The sequence below is a fragment of the Aquarana catesbeiana genome, linkage group LG06 (assembly GCF_042186555.1).
Source record: "Aquarana catesbeiana isolate 2022-GZ linkage group LG06, ASM4218655v1, whole genome shotgun sequence".
Lineage (NCBI taxonomy): Eukaryota > Metazoa > Chordata > Amphibia > Anura > Ranidae > Aquarana > Aquarana catesbeiana.
The window spans coordinates 311,817,971-311,841,346 of NC_133329.1; the positions used below are offsets into that span (position 1 = coordinate 311,817,971).

At 41.1% G+C, this 23,376-nt stretch overlaps 1 protein-coding gene across 7 annotated transcripts in view; it reads right to left on the reverse strand.

The window, feature by feature from the left end:
* Positions 1 to 23,376, reverse strand: part of AGAP1 (ArfGAP with GTPase domain, ankyrin repeat and PH domain 1) — a 593,970-nt gene that overhangs the window by 115,691 nt on the left and 454,903 nt on the right. For all 7 annotated transcript variants that reach the window (XM_073633654.1, XM_073633653.1, XM_073633655.1 and 4 more), the window contains 2 exons: positions 17,580 to 17,684; positions 4,756 to 4,924 (listed from right to left, as the gene is read on the reverse strand). In XM_073633654.1, the coding sequence (XP_073489755.1) occupies positions 4,756 to 4,924; positions 17,580 to 17,684 (274 nt within the window). The remainder of the gene's footprint in view (positions 1 to 4,755; positions 4,925 to 17,579; positions 17,685 to 23,376) is intronic.

The following is a 23,376-nucleotide window of genomic DNA, read 5'->3' on the forward strand; positions in this document are numbered from 1 at the left end:
TCTATGTTAGTAAATTTGTATACATACTAATTTATATGGTGCTGTAGTATTCTGCAGGCCTGTACAGTACAGAAATTATAGAGCGGTTTTCATCAGGTCCTACCCCTGAAGACCTTCCGCATTTCCCTATACAAAGACACAGTAGGGCAGCTTGATCAGAAACAAATAACCTGCCTTTTCTTGGATTGTTGGTGAAAAAGCACATAAGCCTAAAAACTTCACATGTACAGTGACACCGCCTGTCCCTGGTTTTTGGAAATTTTGGCCAGGGTGTGACATCAATGGAGTAAAATAACTATAGTCTGGTATTAACCAAAATGTGGATTTGTACGTTTAGAGAACAAGGCTTGTCAGGAGTCTGATTTCTTCGTACAACCAGGTGTGTATAAGGAATTTTCTTACTAAAGGGCCAGTTAACAATAAAAAGGCGGTTAGGGAAAGGAGCATTCTGTGCACGTTTCCCGCACTGCTGGTCAATGCACTGCCCTTACGACAACGTGAGGATGCCAAATAATTTTTAATGGCATCTCAAACGCATCTTGCAAATGCAGCGCGTTTGCAGCCCACCAAATCCGATGGTACCACAGTAACATGGTGGTTTGGTACCTTTGCATTCTGAAAAAGTAGTGCTTGTACTACTTCAGCATCCCAGTACATTTTGCAGCCCATTCAAATGAAAAACTGTTAAAACCTGATTGTTTAGGAGCGAGTGTGTTCTGGTGTGAACTGGCTCCTAAAGCGTAGTATGCCCAAAGCTTTTTTTGGCCTTACTTCCCTTGTGAGTTAGAGGAGTGCAGTTACTTTTGCTCTCCCGTGACCCAGAGTCAGCTTTCAGTGGGCTATTCCCCATTTGACAGTTGATGTGGCAGAGCTGCTCCAGGCTTTGGAAAAATCCCAACAATATTGTTGGGATCCACCCAGCTGCCTGATGGACAGCTGTCTCTGGCTCTCAGCACGCAGCTGAGAGCCAAAGCCAGCTGTGATCATCCCCTCTCGAGCCTGGAGCTCCAGTGAACACTGAAGGAGCAGAGTGGTGACTGGCTGTCACTGCTCTCCACTCTAAGCAGACCAAGAACTGAGGTATCAGTGGTCATGTGATCGCTCAGTTCTTGGGCTTAGAGCCGACACGAGACAGCTGCATCATCACATCAATTTTGCAGCACAGAGGTGAGAGTATGGATGTTTATTTTTTTTATAAACCACAAATTACCTTTTTATTAAAAATAAATAACTACTGAGAACAAAAAAGAAGATCGAGATAAGGTTTGAATGGGACAGAAATTTAGGAAGGTGAAAAGGGGATCAAACGTAAACAAAAGTCATAGAACAAGAAGAAGACAGCCTGAAGAAGTGCACAGCTAAAATGGAAACCAGCACACTAAAATGGAAAACTCCCCTTCTAGAAATGTCAAAACCGTGCACTGTGGTGAACGATGTTGCTAAAAAAGGGGCCATGTGCATTGTATCATTTACTGTGGGCGTGTTAAAAATCCACTCTTTAAGAATTGGCTGCCTTAATGCAATGCACACTAATGAATGTCATAGTATACATTAATGCACCACAACAGAATTCTTAAGTGTGAATTGGCCCTCGCAATCACTGGCCTTGCACAAGTATACAAAACAGAAGTTCTGACTTTCCCGACTCCACTCATTGCATACTTTTTGCAGGTCAGTGACTAAGAAGGTCTTGAACCAAGGCCAGGCAACTAGCATTTTTAGAAGGAACTCAGCAATGATAGACAGTTTCTTTAGGTATAGCTTTCCTTTATTAAAAAAAACATGAAACCTGAATTAAGGCATGGCAGGATCTACCACCGCTATAGCTGAGCCTGCATTACTCTGCTATAAACCTCTTATATGCACATAGGCCTATTTAACTTTGCAGATTTTTTTTTCTTTGTTTCCTGCCTCTTTTTTATTATTATTATTCTCACATTTACTTGCTCCCACCACAGCAAGAGCAGCGTCAGTTGGCGCCTGTCGGCTGCGAGAGGCGTCCTGATAAACAGCCTCTGCAGGACACACAACAGGGATAATGTACACTTAAGTACTAGCAATGTGCTGCCATTCTGCACAGCCGATTACTTCCCGCGCCTGTCACTCAAAGAGGAAATGGCTGAACCCATTAGATAGAAACCTTTGCAATGTATCCTAAATGCTTCCTGCGATGCTATTAATCTGAGAGCGGAGGATGCCTAGAGAGGAGCTCCCCTCAGTGACAGGAGTGGGGGGGCTACTGGAGGGGTGCACATGACTGCATTGCTGTCACCCTGTCCCCCCCCTACTGTCTCGTTAATCAAGATCTGGTTATTACCCCTACCACAGAAACAGAGGACACAGCTCGATCTTAAACACTCATTAGAAACATCTTCAGAGCACAGCTGAGTGGATAGTGTGACAGAAGGGGTGAGAAATAAGAAGAGAGGTGATGAAAGAAAATACAGGCTGGGTGGGAGAAGTAAAACAAAGAAACACACACCGGCTGACTGTATAGGAAAGTAACGTGGAAAATGTACACTATACAGACGCAGGGAAAACGAGGTTGGGGTAAGGACGGGTTAGCCATTGGACGGATCAGGTACAAGTTTATATAACTTTATTGGACAGAGAGAAAACCAGCGTGCTGTGAACTGAGAAAAGTCCATACGGGTAAATGTGTGCAGGAGTGAGGCAGAAGACGGGGAGGAGGAAGAGGGGGATCAAAGCAAGTCCGATGGCATTAATATTCATGACAATAATTAGTATTCTAGGTCACTGAATATTCATTGCTATTAGTTTGGATTTTATGGGTTTACGAGATGTTCTGATTGTTGGAGTGTGGAGGGCGCCGCACGATGAGGACTTTTAAGATGTCATCAGCAGTTCAACGCTGAAAACACATTAGTGGTTTTGGGTAAAAATCAGCCCCTTGTCTCTTGATGGATTTAACATTATGAGAGAGACCTGGGGCTAGTGAAGAGGGGAGGAACGAGGGAGGGGGGATCAGTACTGAATTTACTCAGGAAAGATAGCAGTGTACTGGCTTTTACTTTATAAAAAAGCAGTACACAGACAATTCCCAGACAAGACGGTGTGTATTATAGAGTGCACTGATCTGACAATCTAATCTGCTATTTTTCAGCTATCACAGGTTAAGGGCACAAACATCCTACTGTTTTGTTAGGGCCCTTATGTTTTGGGGCATTGCAATCCCTGTTAGTGATCAATTTATTATGTTTGTCTGCCAAAAACTTAGAGATCATCAGAGAGAATGCAATGTCATATTATAGGGTAAGGTACACACAAAGACATTATTTCCATATGCTGGATAAGCCTCTTTATCTTGTCCTGGGGACACTGGTGGTGGGGTCTCTGCACCTATGGATTCATGCACACTGGATGTTTTTGCAGCTGTTTCTAGGGGCGTCTGGTGTTTTTTTTCCCTGAATAAATTATTATTCTGGCCAATGAAATTAAAGCCCAAGTTCTTGACGCCTGTAAATGCACCTAAAAGCTTGTAAAAGCTTTAGACGCTTTTACAAGCATCAGGCTTTTTTTCAGCCAAAATGCTGCTGCCAGAAGGAAAGGCTTCTAAAAGAGTTTGCAAAGCATCCCGTGTACATTAAGCCTAAGTTCGCAGCTTGGCCTGTGTCCTGGCATACATTTGTGGTGTATCTCACATTTGTTTCTAGATTCTCTATATAGGCTGGATTCACATTCATCTATGACTTGCCTAAGAATCTATAAACACATATATTTTGGTCATACTAAGCATGACAATGACATAGTAGCACTTTTATCTATAAAAAATGAAAGTGGAAAGACTTCACATATCAATGAATCGGGCTCTTGTTTATATTTTCTAACCTGAACTTTAAGGATGATTGCAGGAACATGGTTGGTTTCCCAGTACAGGATGGTGACATTTAGTCATTAATTATCACACAGAAGAACAGAGTCACAAACAGTGCAGCCTATAGACACTTCTGCGGTTCATTGATAATAATAAAACAAGGGTGATTGATTATCATGGGTTTTACCCTCTGGCTTTCTTTTGCTTCAAGTTCTACAAATAAACCCCTAGTAATTCATACCAAGGAAGATGCAGAAATGCACTATACAAAGTACTTTAAACTGTGGTTAATGAGCACAAACAAAACAATACATGTGTCCTGATTCATACAGACAGAGATGAGGACAGGCAAAAATAGGATTATACAATTGTGTTTTTTGGTGAGAATGATAGCGACAATAACACACTACAGAATAAAAAAACATCAATTACTGGAAAACCATTATATTAAGTAAACATACTCCGAGGTGAACCCATTAACTGTAACTAGGAAAGTAGTGTGAAAAGCAGATGGCACAAAAAAAAGTTCATAGATATTCACATTCATTATAGCGAAAGCCTTACATTATAGCCTTTTATAAAACAGATTTCAGTATATTCTGATACTTGAATTAGATGATATCATCTCAATGTTTAATAGTACAAGTCACTGCTACAGCCGACAGCTTTCATTGCCTCCTAACACGTGCTATTTATGACAATCAAATAGTAATAAGATGTGCCTGTAAATAACTTAAAACCCTATTAAAAGGTACACAAGTCACCAACAGAGCTGGTATACAGCTGTATACCGTATACACCAATGAGCACAATTATACACCATTTCATGTGCACTCTTGGAATAAATACTGAAGATCCTAGAACTTACATGCCCTCTACAAAGGTATATACAAACCGATCAGTTTTCTTACGATACACACCTGTATTAGGGGAGATCTGCAGCCCACTGACTTCCTTGGTTAGTCCATTGGTCTTAGGGCTGGCGATGGGTGCACAGGAAGATGTGGCTCGTGGTGGCCTTTTCCCTGGAACCTTCACTGTAGTTCTGAGGAGGTCGATCTCCTTCCCATGGACATTCTGCATGTAATCCTAAAAATCAAGAATACTTTATCACCTTTTGGGAAATAATAAAGAAAAACAATTGCGTCAGGGGAGAGAAAGCCCAATTTAAGGACGTTTGAATCAGAAAGAACTCGCTCCTGTGATGGTGGAGGTGAACAGTAAGAGCAACAAGGCAGGATGAGATTATGCAATCTCTGGGAGTTTTCTAATCAGGCTTCAGTAGGTATGTAACTGGCCTACACCTATAGCAAAGGCATCATTCGACTTTAATCAAAGTATCAGAGTTTGTTTTTATCTACAAACACCCCTTACCTGCAATGGTAGTTTTTTGGTAAGGGTTAAACCATGCCTTGAAACTTTCACAGTTAAGATAGGCAAGTCAACATTAATGTTAGAGCTGTTTAAACTTAGTAGTTCTGAGCATTTCTATATGTACCATAGTGATGAGCCTCATGCTAACATATCTGCATTGCTAACAGGATCCAGATTCAATATGCGGTTTTTATGGCAGAATTAAAAAGGAAACACCCGATATTATTTTTGTGATTATGGTTATGGGAAACAATTACATGTTCCTCTTTCCTTCCTTTAAACAAGGGAACCACTGGAGCTGCAATAAATTGAACATGTGAGAAGATGTTTTGTACTGTAACCAATCAGGTTTCATCCTCAGTTCTGTAAGAAAAAAAACAAAATAATTTAACTGGCCCTTCTGGGCAACAACTGCACTTTTGTTCCAGTACTGGGAGCATGCAGAAAGTGTTCACAATGATCTAATTCAGTGGTCGCCAAACTTTCGGACCTCATGGACCAATAAACTCACAATTTTGAATCCTGCGGACCACCAACATGAATTTTACACCCAATGCTCCAGCTCTCTACTCCCCTCTTCCTGGATCACACTGCTGCCTTATACACACAAAGCTCCAGCTCTCTACCCCCCCCCTCCCCCTGGATCACATTGCTGCCTTTATACAAATAATGCCCCTCCTCTATCAGCGTGCATTGAGAATAACTGGAAACAACATTGGCAGGTATAAATCCGCCAGAATGTTGACTTGCGTCAGAACCCCTGGGGACCACCAACATTTTCTCGTGGACTATCAGTGGTCCACGGACCACTGGTTTGTGACTGCTGATCTAATTAATATCTGATAACATGTGAATCTCTAAAACAGATGATATGTACTGGGCACTTAAAGTGGTTGTGAAGCTTATTTTTTTTCTAAAATAACAAACGTGATAGATACTTACCTGCTCTGGGCAATGGTATTGCACAGAGTGGCCCTGGGCCTCCTCTTCTAGTTTCCCCCACCAGAGCTCTAGGCTCCTCCTCTTCTCGATGTGCCACCATAGGAAGCCGATTCCTATGGGGGCATACGTTAGCACTTAGCACAGCTTTGCTCCCAAGCTATGCACATCTATAGACACACAGAGCATGGCTTGGCCCTGCTCCTCCTCATAGGATTTGCTTGACAGTAGCAGGAGCCAATGGCTCCCACTGTTCTCGCTGAGTCCTGTGAGAAGCGAAAGAACAGCGCAGCTGCACTCGGGCACAACGCTGGAGCAAGACAGGACTCAAGTATTTATGGAGGGGAGAGGATGAAACAAATATTGGGATACTTTTTACCCTAATACAGGGCATGCATTAGGGTAGAAAATATCCTGCCTTTAGAACCACTTTAAGCTGAACCAGCTAAATTTCAGACAGTGTGTGGTGGTTCCCACTCAACAGAAGTTGAAGCTGCTGCTGCCAGAATACAATGGCCTGGCAGGTGGTAGGACATTGTGAATGGAGGAATCTGTTAGTTTATTTTCATTTAATTCATAAAAAAACAAAACTCTGTATGGCAGCTTTAGTATCTTAACCTCTAAGTTGTGCAACATGTTGGGACAGTGTCAAGACAAAATTCTGATCACCTCAAATTTTCTATCACTGGCACTCAAACTTCCAGTCCTTGAGGTAAGAAAGTCAGCAATTTTAGGGGTTAAGCTATTGTTACTCCAAGAAAATATGTATCTAGCAACTCCAGAATCCCATGAAAATCTTTATTTGCTACATAAAGGTCGAGATTAAAAACAGCCGACGCATTTCGGCATACAGCCTTATTCACAGCATATTCACAAAATGAATGACAGAACATTAATACTACATACCTCATATGAGGAAGAGCAGTGTCAATAAAATAATTATTCAATTAAAATAAACTGGCAGATGAAATTTTTTTATTTTAATTGAATAATTGTTTTATTGACACTGTTCTTCCTCATATGAGGTATGTAGTATAAATGTTCTGTCATTCATTTTGTGAATATGCTGTGAACAAGGCTGTACGCCGAAACGCGCCAGCTGTTTTTAATCTTGACCTTTATGTAGCAAATAAAGATTTTTATGGGATTCTGGAGTTGCTGGCTACATCTTTTCTTGGAGCTGCGCTTTCAATGGCTGGAGGCCATTTGAGCCAGAGTACCCAGCGAAGGACTCCACCCTTGATCCATGAGGTGTGTTCCCTGTTGTGAGCGCTGTCTTTGTGCTTTGCTTAAGCTATTGTTAGCAGCTGGGCGGTTGAAGGTATTTTCAGGTGAACAAGATAGGTTAAGCTTTAGGGGTTATGCAGGGTTAGTTTTAATGGTTAGGATAAAATAATTATTGCTGGTTCATTTTAGGGGTTGGTTAAAGGTCAGGTTAGGTTTAGGGGTTTGAGATAAAAAAATAAAACTATTCCAAAAATATGTAGGTTGTCATTGCTGATCTCTCCTCTTGATATTCCTAGATGCTCGGTGTCATCCTAATACTCTGGGTATGAACTCAAAAAAGTACAGAGATAAAAACATACTGACTGTTCCCCAACTTTCCTTGACCCAAATCTGAGACTCATAGGCATCTAGATATTTCTGTAGTCCAACAATGGACCTCCTTATTTCCAAGAAGATATTCTTAGGGATAGATGTTGATGTTTTAGTTTATTATTACATGCTTTCAGCACTATTAGTGTAGGCAATGCACTTTGGGTCTATTGAAAGTTACAAAGAAAACAGTAGGGAGAGCAAACAAATACCGGCACATGCATAACTTAGTGGGTCCAAAAAAATTTCTGTCTGTATCCTTGAATTGTTGAAGGACACGTTCACCTTTGGTAACATGTTACATGTTCCACCCATTTTTACGGTGGACCATGCAATATGTAACTAATGCTGCAGCCACTGTCCACTGCCCCCCTCCCTGTGGCAGCAGTACGGGGAGAAGTTCCCTGTACTAGCGGTCACTTTTTTAAATCAACGTTCCGCCCACATGGCCGCATCATTCATTCACACAGCTCTGTGTGTGTATGAGCTACAAGCCCCGACATCCTTTGCGGCTGTCGGCTTGTAGCTATCAATGAACTACAGTACCGGCAAAAAATGTGCATTTAATATTTTTTTTCTTCAACTTATCCTTTAAAGGTGGATTTTGGTTTGGTTGCTGTAATTAAGTTTAGTATACTTAAAATAAGTCTTGTATTTCCTAGCACTAACCTACTATGGTTCAAAATGTAAGGTTTATATACAAGAGGATTTTATTAGTTTATGTTTTCTGAAAACCATATATGAAATAATGATGTCCCTCAAAACATGGTTAAAGCCATGTTTCTAATGAAAGCCATACCTTGAGAATTACTCTCAAATGTTCTGGGTACCAAAACATAGTGGTGGGTGAACTGACTGGCGCCAGAGTCTGGCTGCCTGAAATAAGTACTGTAGAAAGTAGGTTTCTTCAGCTTAATTGGTTATCTATAAAATTGGTATTATAAAAATAAACCAAACAACGCAATTTTTCTTTCTCAAAAATAAATAAATCATTATACACTGACCAGTGATGTGACCCCTCCCCAGTCTCAACTGCATATGTGCTGTTTAGAAAAGCGCAATGAGAAGGAGCGCCTCTGTCAAACTGGCCTCATTTCACCATGCAAATGCTGGGAACAGGCTGTGTGCCCTGGTTCACTAATGCAGATTTCTCCCCCAGCCACCATCTATACAAAATCACTGATCAGAGGCAAACAGCACAAGATCAAGGTAGACGGCCACTTAACAAGGCTTGAGAAGGAGGCAGCTTAGACACTTGTGAGATTAAGAACATTTAACAAGTCTCTGGGGTCTACTCCAGGGACCCCCCCTCCCACACAAAGCCCCTATCCTGCCCCTCTAAAACCTGAAAAAAGCTGTAATTGCAAAGCTATTAGCATGTTCTGCTCATGCCGTCGCTAATCTTCTAACATAGGAAACAAATAAAGCCACACGAGTAGAGAGATTATCAGTGAGAGGTGATCTGGCCCTAGTCCTGCATAACACACGGCTATCCAGACCTCCAGCCATGAATGAAGCTCAGCATGAACATTCTCTTGATTGTGGCGTGATCTGAGCGCTGTAATAAAGTTTTAGGGAAATAAAAATCTGTTTATAATTGTCACTCAGAGCATCATAGATAAACAGAACAAAATCATGGAATGAAGGTTAATTATGTACTCTGTGCTGTAGGTTACAGACTGTACAATACATCTTATCATGGTATGGTCTTATCAACAAAAAGGACTTGTACACACGATGAGATTATCAGACGAGTGATCGGCCATTTTTTTTTGTTTTTTTTTGCATGCTAACTCCATATCGAAAATAAAGAGGTTACTAAAGTTACGAAAATGCTCATACGAGAGAATAAAAATTCAGAAGTGCTGTAACATATTTAATTGTATTTGGGGACAAAAACTGATTAAATGAAAATTGTACGATCTGGTATCGTACGAGAAAAATTTTCATGTTTGTCCCATCGGATAATTTTGCATGACCTGTCCTGATTGGCTCCTGAAAGCTGTGTACTAACGATCAGCTCTTACGAATGCTTAGAAAGTGCTATTTTACGTACGATTTTCGGATCGTGTGTACTAGGCTTTATTCCCATCACTAGAAATTTCTTAGATTTTCTGAATTTTACTCCATTCAACGAGTGGACACACTTTTGGTAGTGACAAAACATAAAAACCCTCTGTGTGTCAATTTAACTTCAGTCAGAAGGACAAAATGTGACTTACTTGATTTTATCGAAAATTTGAAGATATTTTAGAAAAAAAACCCAGTATAATAATTTGATATACTCAGAAATACCAGCATACTGAGCAATCGGTGTCATTTTCACTTTGATTGTCCATGCAAACTTTGGTTTGGTCTCTACACAGATTAGGGGTGAGGGGGGTCTGTCGGCAAGGTTTCCATACAAGATAATGGCAGTAAAGGCTTCTGCATGAGAAATTGAGACATATTTGCTATATTTTGTGGTTTCTGGTCCTCCCTCTAGTGGTCAGAAGCAGTGTTGCACCAATTATAAATGTACATTTATTTTAGGTACAAAACAACCATCAAACTGACCGCTTTCTAAATCTACAGATCACACAATAAGAAGCAGGGTTGCCAATCAGTGCAAAAAAAAAAAAAAAAAAAAGTGTATATCCACCGATATGATACGGATAGCACTAAAGTTGCAAACTGGCAGATCAATTATTTATTTATAAATATATCAATAAATTAGATCTGCCTGTCTTTTAAGCAGCTGACCCTCTCCAGTCTGCCACAATCATGCCGCTAAGCTGGGGTATTCTTCATTTCTTTGTAGGGGCATTGCAAGGGACCGTTCCCTTACCTGTGGGGAGAAGGCTCCTCAGTTGCGCAGATTCTCCAATAGGAGTCTCGTTGTACCAAACACTGGTTAACACATCCATTAACACCTTTCTCTTTCGATGTATCAAGAAAAGCTCAGGGCAATCACATTATTAGTGAAAATCAGGACTTGTATGGCTGACCTAAGACCTACTGCACCTGCTGAATTGATCTGTCCCATGTGCACGATATTATGACAGCTGAAAATAGATGCGGGAAAGAGAGCTCTACCGTTCTAGTGAAGAGCTACATTTCTCATTTTATTGTAGCTGACAAAGACAGCTTACTTTAGAGCCGTCATAACATTAAAAATAAATAAACGGCAATATGTACTTGCATTGCAAACATGCAACCACTGCACGTGTTTCTGAGCTCAAAGTATATTAGGTGCATTGATGGTTGCAGGGGGAACTTGTTCACAGCACTGGGGTCATCCTTGGGAATGGAATGAGAAAAGATTCCAGGAATCGAAGCTTTGCCTTCTCCGGCATCCAGTCCTCATTAACTCGTGTGCTGTGGGGAGCACGTTGCACAGCGTCGCCGAGACAGATGTGTACACTGCTCCGCAATGCTCTGCTAGTGCCCGCGCCGCACGCAAAGGGTTAACGTTGCTTTCCCTAATTATGTTGCATCTTATTGCCATACACTTAATTAGCTGCATTAATGTGATTTCTTTTTACATAGGCAAGCAATTAAGGGCTATGATTGAGTTTCATTCAATTAGCCTCAACAAACATGCTAATTGATGTCCCAGATGCAAATGAGATGTGGTGAGATAGAGAGGCGCACACCGCGCAGTGGGAGGGGGGGGGATCTTTGCTGGGAGAGTGGGGTCTCCGCGGGGTCTGGCTGCCGTATTGAACCCAATGACTGTCAGCACAGGGGGTGCTTTGCTCTGGGACCGGCAGGGAATAAGAAGCTTAGTTTCGAGGTAAGGAGGGGCAGGCGAGAGACTGGATCAGACCCCTAGGGCAGCTTTTTAAAGCAGCAACAATTAGCTAGAGCAAACGGCAGATGAGACAATATCATCCTGCAGTCTGGAGTATCCCTGTAAACTGGAGGTCATGTCCTAAGGCTTCCTAGGGTCTGGTCTATGAGCACTGGGATTATCCCAGCTCTATACAGGATAGACAGGAGGGAGCCCAAACCAATGCACAAATTATGCAATGCCCTACTCTTTAGGTTGCAAGAATAATATTGTCATTATGGATATGTGCCCAAATCTGACTGACAGGGAATCCATCCAATCGCCTGCAGTAACTGAACAGCATGGTAAATAAATGGCAAATAAAATGCATTAAGTAATTCAACTGTCAGAGTTAAATCTTCTTATGCTGTTGACTCACTAAAAAGCTATTTTTTTCCTTCCGTCTCTAGAACGCCGTCAGTGCCAGTCGCTTCCAGAATGATTTCTAATGGGTTTGTATGCTAACGACATCTGATGATCATGATCTGATACACAGCGCTAAATGCTCGCACTTGGACATTTTTCCGCATACATTCCAAATATCGGGTTACTAATACAAAGTGCAGGTGCAGTATGACGATTGCTCTATTCTGAGTAATGTGTAGTGGGTAGCATACCACTGCCCCTCCATGATAAGGGTTTCCAGACAGAAGACTCATCTGGGAAAGAAAAAAAAAAAAAAATAACCTCTTGGCAGAGCGGGAGAAAAACGCAGGGAGTGGGGGCTCGCTCGCCTTTTGCTTATTGAGTTTAAGGCATTACACGCAGCAGCACAGAGGGAAGCAACACTAATTTTAATGCCATAAAATGCTCTAAAAGTGCCCCAGGCCCCAGCTACGTAGGAGCTACTTGCACCTAAATAAGACACGGTTCATTTCCTCTGCAGCTTAGCCTAATGTAATCAGCAGCCTGGAGACGTGAGCGCCACCGAGCAGATAGAGAGGGGGGACACCGCCAGCGGTCTGGGGGGCCGCGGACAGATTGCTGTTGATTAGAGAATTTTTCAGTTTTGACAAGGATGTAATGAAGAGCTTGTGAAGTTGTTCACCTGAGGAGAGGGCAGTCTGGATAAACGTCACTTCTTAATAGACCTATTACAGCCAGCACAATACACTGACCTGATACAAATTAACACTTAAACACAGCAAAACTCATGCCTGAAAACTGGCCGATACACAAATACTAAAGCAAAGGCACACTCTGACCATACACAGATACTTACTGGCACTTAAATAACACGCTTAGCTGCCTGAATAAACGTGCTTAAAGGGAATTCACTATGGTGTGTTTTCAGCAAGAACATATTTAGAGTTATTATTGTAATGTCTACCTGAAAATGAGCTTTTCACATGATTACTGTATTTGTAGATTTTCCCTCTAGTGGTCATTCTTATATGAGGGACTGTGATTATTATTCCAGCTCTAGTACTAATGAGATGAGGTCAACTAGACAGTTTTCTATGAGTTAGCGCTATCAGTTACTGATAGACTTGCATGGAGGGAGAGAGAACAGTAAAGCACAATCACTGTGCAGCATTACTTGCATACACAATGAATATACAAGTACATTTTTATTTATAAATTATTTTTTTTTCCCTTTTTCATATTAAAGTGGTTGTAAACCTTCAGGCTTTTTTTAAATAAAAACAACAAACATGTCTATACTTATCTTCTCTGTGCAATGGTTTTGCACAGAGCAGCCCCTCTTCTCCTGGGGTCCCCCCCCCCACGTTCCAGGCCCCTTCTCTTCATTGGGTGACCCCACTGAATGCCGCTTTCCCTGGGAGCACCCGTGCGGGCTTGCTCCCGAGTCCCGCTGCTGCGTTCATTGACACAGACAGCGGGACTCAGCACCACCCCTGCTCCCATGTCACAGGGTTTGATTGACAGCTGCTATCAATCTATCTAATGAGGAGAGAGACAGCGGGGCTGGAGCCGTTGTGCTCGTACACAAGACTGGATCGGCTCGGGCTCAGGTAAGGAAAAGGGGTGGTCTGGGGGGGGAGAGCTGCAGCACAGAAGGTTTTTCACCTTAATGCATTAAGATGAAAAACCCTAATGTCAGCCATACACGGTTCAAATTTCGAAAGAATTTTCTTTTGAAAATCGTATCTAAGAATTTTCGTACGAATTTCGCATCATTAGTGGGGTGCAGCAACGGCCGATTTTCGTGCGGCAATCAAATTTGAGGAATCGGACATGTTGGAAATTTTTAGAAAAACAAACAATACTGTTATCCATGATGGGTGAATCGTGCGAGAAATGTAGTAAGAAAAGAAAATTTAAGGAGAGAAAAGAAGATTCCCGGCCAAGAAAATTCTTTTCTGTAGCAACATGAGGTGAAATTGAAGGCTTGGTCGGCCGAATCTCGAAAATCAATGGTGGCATCATCGGATCACAAAAAACAAAGAAAACGAACTTTCTGATTTTGAAAAGAAAATTTGTTCGAAATTCAACCATGTATGTATGGCCTGCTTAAGGCTCTACAACCACTTTCATCCAAATTGGTAAGATAATTTGGATCAGGGGAAACCCATGTAAAAATCCAAAAAATGTAAAGTCTTCAAAAAGGCTATAGATTTTTTTATTTTGACAGCTGTTTCAATTTTGTGTGTGTATATATATTTTTTTTTATTTTTATGAGTGTATAATAAATTATATATATATATATATATTTATAAAATGTACATTTATGGTAAATAATGATTAATTAAAATGTTCTATACAGAGTCTGATTTGTTGCACGTGCTCTTCTCAAAAATGTAGCATGTTTGTGGCCCAGTGATCACAGTACAGGTGTTCAATAAACTAATAACTACAGGGAAATTAAGCAATTAGCACTGAATAATCAGGATACATAATTAATTGGTCTACTGTATTTATACATGAACAGATTTACAGAAAACACTTATGTATTTATCTACAGATGCTACATTTGATAACTCGTCCTTCAAGCTCTCAAAGCCGACCTAAAGGCTTTCATTTTATTTTAGGTGGAGGTTAATATTGGGAAGTTGTGTTAAAGTTACACCTGTCTTTCCACCCTAAAACACGGGAAAACTCCAGTGACATAAATTTCTTTGACATTGCTTTTTTGACCTTTCCTTCTGAAAATTGCTAGTTGCTTCACCATCATTTTGATTCAATGGCTTCAAAGATCAGGAGTTCTGATTCCGTATCAATAATATAAGCTGCTACACAATTAGACTCCCTCACTTGTTTTTTTTTTCTTTAAACCTGATGCTGTTTGAAAAGCTCTATATTGCCACGGTACTTTAACAAATTAAAACTCACAAGGAAACGGGAACAGGCAGTAAACTGTTACACCTACAACTGCAGCCCTGCTAGTGTCAAGAATCCACAGTAAGGTGACATTCAGAGAGGGTGTTTGGAGGGACAAAGTAAACGATTTGGGCTTTGGTGTGACACTTCTGTGGGCTGGTTAATGATTAGGGTTGCACTATACTTACAGTAAATGTGGCAGGCTCCGAAAAGCTTGTGCTTCAGTGGCAAGCACTGAGAGGGATTCCCAGAAGAAACATGGAAATGGACATTCCCCTTTTCCACTGACTGCAAATGTAAGAGATCCCTTCTACACTGGCTACCAATGTAATGGATCTCTCCTCCACTAACCACAATTGTTAAAGGATCACGTCTCTACCGACCACCAATGAAAAGGATCTCTTCTTCACTAACCATCAATGTAAGGGGGCTTTTTTCCACTGTCCACCAATGTTTAGGAAGTTCTATATTTACTACCATTTTGAAGGGGTACTTCTCTATTGACTACCACTGAAAGAGGCCCTTCTCCACCGACCAAAATAAAAAGGGGCATTTCTCACTGACCACCAATGCAAGGGGGGTTATCTCTACTAACCACCAATGTAAGGAGACCCTTCTTCACTCAAAATCAATGTAGGGAGGACCATTCTTTATTGGTCACTAATAAAAGGGGGGCCCTTCTCTACTGAATGAAAGACAAACACAGCTCCAGGCCGACTCACTATATGTCAGCTCCTCCACTGTGCAATCAGGTGCTGGTCTGATCCGAAATCATCAAAATTCAAAAGTAAGGTAAAAGAAGGCTGGCCAGGGAAACCCAAAGTTTATTGCACAATTTCCATGTCACAAAAACATCACAGTTTCAGGTAACAAGATGACAGGAAACAGCAGCAGTTAACGTGTTTCAAGCAGAATGTGCTTAATCAGAATTTCTTCTCCACTGACCTCCAATGGAAGTGATGTCTTCTCCACTGTAAAGGATTCATTCTCCAACAACCACTAAAGTTAGGGGCAACTTTCCAATGACCAGCACTGGACTAATGTGCCATGGGCTGTAAATGTCATTTATTTTTATTTTTTTTAGCAGGCCCTCTCAGGGACCTGAATGTTATTTAAGGTTTCCTTAAAAGTAAATGGTTGAGAAAGGCTGCTGTAAAGTGTAGATGGTTTTTTGCAATGAGCCTCAGCCTTTCTAAGGTCTAATGCTGACTGGATGTTTTTTTCTCTCTCCTAAACGTCTTGTTCCTGGCCACAACATTTTGACAGAAAACAAGCTTGATGCTTATAAAAGCGTTTAACGCGTTAAGGTGCATTTAGCCACATCAAGCGTTTGTGAGTAATTTAATTTAAATGGCCAAAATATTATTATTTTGGGCATTGAAATGAATTAATGCTCAAGCATTAAACGTACCTAGCGTTAACACGTGTTTACAAGTGTCAAGAGTTTTTTTCTGCCAAAACACAGCTGCTCCTGGACACACTGGCAGTATTTTTTTTTCCTGCCTCTAAGAGCCTATGTGTGCATGGACACATAAGCTAACATGCAGGGCATTTAGAGGCAGGAAAAAAAATGCTAGATACCCCTAGGAACAGCTGAAAAAACTTCCAGCGTGCATGAGGCCTAACATGACAGTCTTTTGTAATGTGCTGCAATTTCTAAAACAGTGCTGTTACACTACAGCTATCTATAATGTCATAGCAGTATAGCAGTTATCTGGGTTTGAAGGTGCTTATTCTTCCTGTTAGGTCTGATCGTGGGTATAAACAAGCTCAAATGCAATTTGCAGCAATAAGCAAGAGAAATTAATAGACTCTCCCAAATCCACACTAAAATGCCTGAATGGAGGAATCTCCCCTGGCAGCTATTGGGGAATTTACCCCGCTGGAAGCAGGAGCTGTGAGAATTCCCAGTGACTTCATCTGACCGGATGCAATAACTGCTTGGCTGGGAATTTCCCACCTGTTTTTTTTTTCATTTTCGGATCGTTTGTCGAGCTGAGTGGTGCTGACAGGGCCACCCAAAACTCAAATTTTTGCAGACTCAGAAGGAACCAAGTTTGCCAAGCAATGCAAATTGTAAGAGCTAGTTAGTGGTCCCCTTTTTGTTTCCTTTGAAGCGGGAACTATTGGGTTAACACACAAAGAGGCTCTTAGGCCCCTTTCATACTGTCGGACCGTTCAGGTCCGCCTGTCAGTTTTGACGGCGAACCTGAACGGGCGCTCCATGCTAGTCTATGGAGCGACGGATGTCAGCGGTGACATGTCCGCTGACATCCGACCCGGTCTTATCCGCTAAAAGCAGATGGATGCCCCTATGTTCACATCCGTCCCCGGCGGATCGGATCAGGTGAGATTGGATGAAAACGGACATGCTGTCCGTTTTTGTCCAATCTCTCTATAGGAAGCAGCGGCACTCGACAGGCCCCTCCCCGCTCAGTGAGCAGAGAGGGACCCGTCATCCGCCATTTCAGCGGAGATCAACGGAGAGATCTCCCGCTGAGCTGGCGGACAGAGGCGGATTCCAAGGCAGCGGATCCGCCTCGTGAGAATGATGACTAATAATAAAGGTGATTTTCACTTTTATCATAAATTCACATGAAAACTGATACTTACTGCGTGTATTGCAGCAATAAGGAACAAAAATATGCTGCAGATATGGGCCATAACTTTAGCTGTGGCAATAGCTCAACAATCCTAAATAGCTGAGTAGTTTGTTTTCAGATGAAGACAGGTAGCACTTACGTGTAAACTAGGATGATAAGTAAGGACTCCATTGTCAGATAAGGTGACATATTTCTTCTTCCATTCTTTATTTAGGGACTTCCCACTTCTTTTTAGTAACATGCCCTACAGAATAAAATAAAAAAAAAATTAGGAACAAATGGATAAACACAAATGCACATTTCTTTATATTGCAAAGGTTATTTTGTAAAGGCGTAAATAAATGAGAGTTTATCAATCACATTAAGCATCTCTAGTACACATCAGGCTATATATCCGATTTATATCAGGTTGTTGTGCATGTTTTTGTTTTTTTTCACCCATGAACCTGCAGTTCTGCATTTTTCCATGTAAACCTACACATATACCTCCAAGAAGTGTCAAGAGGCAAGGTGATGGAATGGTACTTTTGAATGGCACAGGAAGGAATATATGAACCCAACTGAAATCCTATAGTGAAACCAGTCTTATTACATCGGTTTCTGACTATTTTACTTTATGGCAAAGTTAAAGATATGTAAACCTATGTAAAATTGCAAACATTTCTGACAGATAAATGAAATTTCAAACATAATGTTCAATACTTTATGTGTGCGGCTTTGATTAAAATAAGACCTGGTGATAATGGCATGAAGGTCTTTGCTCATGCACTACCTGTTACAGGGTAAAAATGCACAATCTCTCCCAGCTGTGCTCCATTGTCATCACTTTGTCATGGGCTTCTGAACGAGACTAGAAGTGGCCATTTCAGCACACATCACACAGGGATGGCCCACTATAGCCCCCCCAGAAATGCCAGGCAGCCATCACTGGCCTGCATGCATATAGACAGGAAGTGACTGCAGAGAGGCTCCAGGTTAGCAATATTAAGACAACAATAAATGAAAAAAAAGGCAGAACATTTATTTATAAAAATGTACTTTAGGAAATCTTTCCCAATCTGTTTCATGTGACCTCTGGAAAGTCTTACCCCCTTCATGACCAGGGAATTTTTTCCTATTCAGCACTGTGCCATTTTAACTGGCAATTGCACGGTCATGCAAAACTATACGCAAATAAAATTTATATCATTTTTTCACACAAATAGAGCTTTCTTTTGGTGGTATTTGATCTCCATTGGGTTTTCTATTTTTTATTATATAAACGGAAAAAGGCCGAACATTTTGAAAAAAATCTATATATATTTTTGACTTCCTGCTATAAAACATATCCAAAAAAAAAAATCAATTTTCTTCTTAAATATAGGCCAAAATGTATTCTGTCTGCTACAGGTCTTTGGTAGAGGAAAAAAAAATCCAAATAAGTGTATATTAATTGGTTTGTGCAAAAGTTATAGCATCTACAAACTACTGGAATTCACTCAGGTATAGACACTATATTGTAATATACAGTCGTGGTGAACAGCAACTTATAGTGTGACTGTGATAGAGTGGCTGTCATTCTGGTGCTAACAGACACTGGCTTGGAGGGTGGCTGACACTTACGTCGCTAGTGACACTAAAACAGTGATCAGTAATTAATCTGTACACTGACACTATACTAATGACACTGGCTGGGAAGGGGTTAACCGTGTCCCTAACAATATGTAGTATGTGTAAAGTGTGATTCTTTTACTTTCTGATCTGGCTGTTTCTTCTCTCTGCTCTTCCCTGTACACAGAGTCCTGTGCTCTTGTAAACATGGAACTCTGTGTGTGATTGGACACAGCCCATCAGCAGGCTTCACCTGAAATCTTTGCCTGACATTTAGTGGCAAACTTGTGCTGGGTTGGCAGGGTGCGTGCGCATGTACCCCCTAAACGCAGAAGGCCTGTCATGTACATATGAGTGACTGTGCCTGTACCTGCCGTCCCCTTGCAGTATATTTACTGTGAGCAGTCGGCAGGTGGTTAAAGTGCCAATTAATCTAAAAGAACTAAAAAACGTATATATAGCATTTTTACCAATTCTTGCATGTGGTGGCTGCATCTGTTTTCTTTATAGGCTTGTTTACCTTTATTTTCAACTGATCTAGCTAGTAACACACTTCTTGGCTTAGAGTGTCTGCACTCCACTGGAGGAGCAAAGGTGACACCTTTGGACGACTGCATTGTCAACATAGGCAGAGGGTAATGTTAGATGCACTAGTAGATTTGGATGGATTTTACATAAATGACTAACAAATATAAGCCAAACTCAAGCTAACCCCTGTTAGGCATTTACAGCAACATTTTTATTCCTATTTGGATAAAGGCTTTACATATATGAATAAAAACGCATCCCAGTTTTAAGCCCCCCCTGTCAACGTTAAATGGTTTGTCTTTATACATCAGACTTGACGGCTGGATTAAGAGTTGAAAATAGAGGAAAGAAAGCATTGGGAACATGTAACATGTTCCACCCTAAAATCGGGTGGAACATGTAACATGTTCCCAAAGGTGAACTTATCCTTTAAAGGGGAACCATTTCTAAAAAAAGGAAAACAGTGTCACCATATGGATAGATTATCACGAGGCCTCACTAGGTTTAAACAGCAACGCAAATTTAAAAACACAAGGGACAAAAATCCATTTTTAACTCAACTTACATGGTGAAAATTTATAAGGCAAAACTAACTGGATTGTTCGTAACCCAAGCATAAAATGGAAAAAAAATGTACTGTAATAATGATTAGGTGGAAAATAAACACTGTTTTGATGGTGGTAATAAGACAGATTATTCTAAACAATATACTGAACTGTATAAAACAAGTGGAACTCCAGGAGATGGAGCCATATATATATACACATACATACACACACACTTTTTTTTTTTTACTTAATGTAGTCACCCCCTCCTGTATCAAGTGCCTAAGATGTACTTATAATGCTCCAGTACTAGGGGTGCAACGGATCGTCATCGATCCGTGATCTGATCCGCGGAGGTTGATCCGTACGGGACACCCGCGATCCACGGAGCGCTCTGTGGCCTTGGCCATAGGAAAGGCCGCAGCTTTGGCCTAGCTCCGGAGCGGCGGCCATCTTGGTACACCCGGCGGCCGTTTAGCACGTGATCGCTCTGTCGAATGACGGAGCGATCACTTGCAACAAACCGGCGTCATGACGCCGGTTCCTCTCTCCCCTCTGTGTACTGATTTGTACAGTAGAGGGGAGAGATCGGATGGCAGCAGTGCCAATACTCTGCAATGCCCTGCTGCAATGCCCTGCAATACTCTGCAATACCCTGCTGCAATGCCCTGCCAATACTCTGCCATGCCCTGCCAATACTCTGCCATGCCCTGCCAATACTCTGCCATGCCCTGCCAATACTCTGCCAATACTCTGCTATGCCCTGCCAATACTCTGCCATACCCTGCCAATATACCCGCCAATACTCTGCCAATATACCCAATACCCTGCCAATATACCCGCCAATACCCTGCCAATACCCTGCAATACTCTGCCAATACGGAGATTGTGGATATTACAGTGGGGGAGATTTTATTTTTGTTGATCCGAAAATGATCCGTGAGTTTTTTGATCCGTTGCACCTCTATCCAGTACTGTCCCAAACTTCCTCCCCAGTCTAACACCACTGGTCACCTTCAGGCAAAAGGCCAGTCACAGCATACTGCCCATTTCCTGTAAGTCCAGCCTTTTGCGCACACGTTCCTTGGGGGTACATCGTCACACAGGCTTGCTGGGATCACAGTATTCCAGGACTGAGTGATGCCAACATGTCATTATGTGAGCACTGTTCTGACCAGAAAGAATGCTCACCTCCTGCCATGGAAGAAGAGGAAACTCCCATGGGCCAGAACGCTGCAGGTTAGTGGCATCTATGGGGTTTTTAAAAAGATATAACGCTATATTTTTATATATATATATATATATATATATATATATATATACACACACACACACAAACAAAAATATATATACCTTCTTTTATACAGTTGTGCCCAAAAGTTTGCAGAAATTGTGAAAATTTGGCATTTATATTAAAAATATGATTAATCATGCCAAAAAAGCTGTCTTTTACTCAAGGATAGTGATCACATGAAGCCATTTATTATCACATCGTTTTTTGGCTCCTTTTAAAATCATAACAACAGAAATCACCCAAACTGCCCTGATGAAAAGTTTACCCTGGAATGTTTGGCCTTGGTACGGACACAGAAGGTGGCACACACAGGTTAAAATGACAATTAAAGGTTAATTTCTCACAGTTGTGGCTTTTTAAATCACAATTAGTGTCTGTGTATAAATAGTCAATGAGTTTGTTAGCTCTCACATGGATGCACTAAGCAGGCTAGATACTAAGCCATGGGGAGCAGAAAAGAACAGCACAAAAGACCTGCGTAACAAGGTAATGAAACTTTACAAGGATGGAAAAGGATATAAAAAGATATCCAAAGCCTTGAATATGCCATTTAGTACTGTTCAATCATTTAATAAGAAGTGGAAAATTTGGGGATCTCTTGATACCAAGCCAAGGTCAGGTAGATCAAGAAAGATTTCAGCCACAGCTGCCACAGGAACTGTTTGGGATACAAAGAAAAACCCACAGGTAACCTCAGGAGAAATACAGGCTGCTCTGGAAAAAGATAGTATGGTTGTTTTTAAGGAACACAATATGATGATACTTGAACAAAGAACAGCTGCATGGTCAAGTTGCCAGAAAGAAGCCTTTACTGCACAAGTTCCACGAAAAAGCCTGGTTACAATATGCCCAACAACACCTTGACATGCCTCATTGGGCTTTTTTGTGGCATTGGTGTAGTAAAGGCTTCCTTCAGGTAGCTTAACCATGCAGCTCTTTTTTGTTCAAGTATTGTTAAATTGTGCTCCTTAAAAACAACCACACATTCTTTTTGGAGAGCAGCCTGTATTTCTCCCGAGGTTACCTGTGGGTTTTTTATTTGTATCCTGGGCAATTCTTCTGCCAGTTGTGGCTGCGATCTTTCTTGGTCTACCTGACCTTGGCTTGGTATCAAAAGAGCCCTGAATTTTCCACTTCTTAATAAGGGATTAAACAGTACTGACTGGCATATTCAAGGCTTTGGGTATCTTTTTATATCCTTTTCCATCTCTATAAAGTTCCATTACTTTGTTACGCAGGTCTTTTGACTGTTCTTTTCTTACCTCCTCATGGCTCAGTGTCTAGCCTGCTTAGGGCAATCAAGTGAGAGCTAACAAACTAATTGAAATTAACCTTTAATTGCCATTTTAACCTGAGTGTGCCACCTTCTGTCTCTGTACCAAGGCCAAACATTCCAGGGTATGTAAACTTTTTAATCAGGGCTATTTGGGTGATTTCTATGATTTAAAAAGGATCTAAAAAACTATGTGATAATAAATGGCTTCATGTGATCACTATCCTTAAATCCTTTGGCATGATCAGTCATATTTTCAATATTAATGCCAAAATTTCACAATTTCTGACAGGGTATGCAGACTTTTGAGCTCAACTGTACATACACCGGTATATAGTGTATTCATAAAGTATTCAGACCCCCTTCTCTTTATTCAATTTTGTTATCCTGATACTACAGTTGTCTAAATTCACGTTTTGTTCTCTCATTAATATATACTCAGTAACCCAAAATGACAAACTAAAAACAGAATTTTCGAAATGTCAGTGCATTTATTAGGAAAAAACCCTGAAATATCACATGTATTTAACCACTTGCCCACCGCTGGCCGTCATATGACATACTTGACTTTGTGGGAGTATATCTGAATGATGCCTGCAGCTACAGGCATCATTCAGATATTGTCTTTTTCAGCCGGCGATTCCCTACACCATAAAGAATGACCATAGCGGCTGACCAGTTGATCGTTCTTACGGGTGGCGAGAAG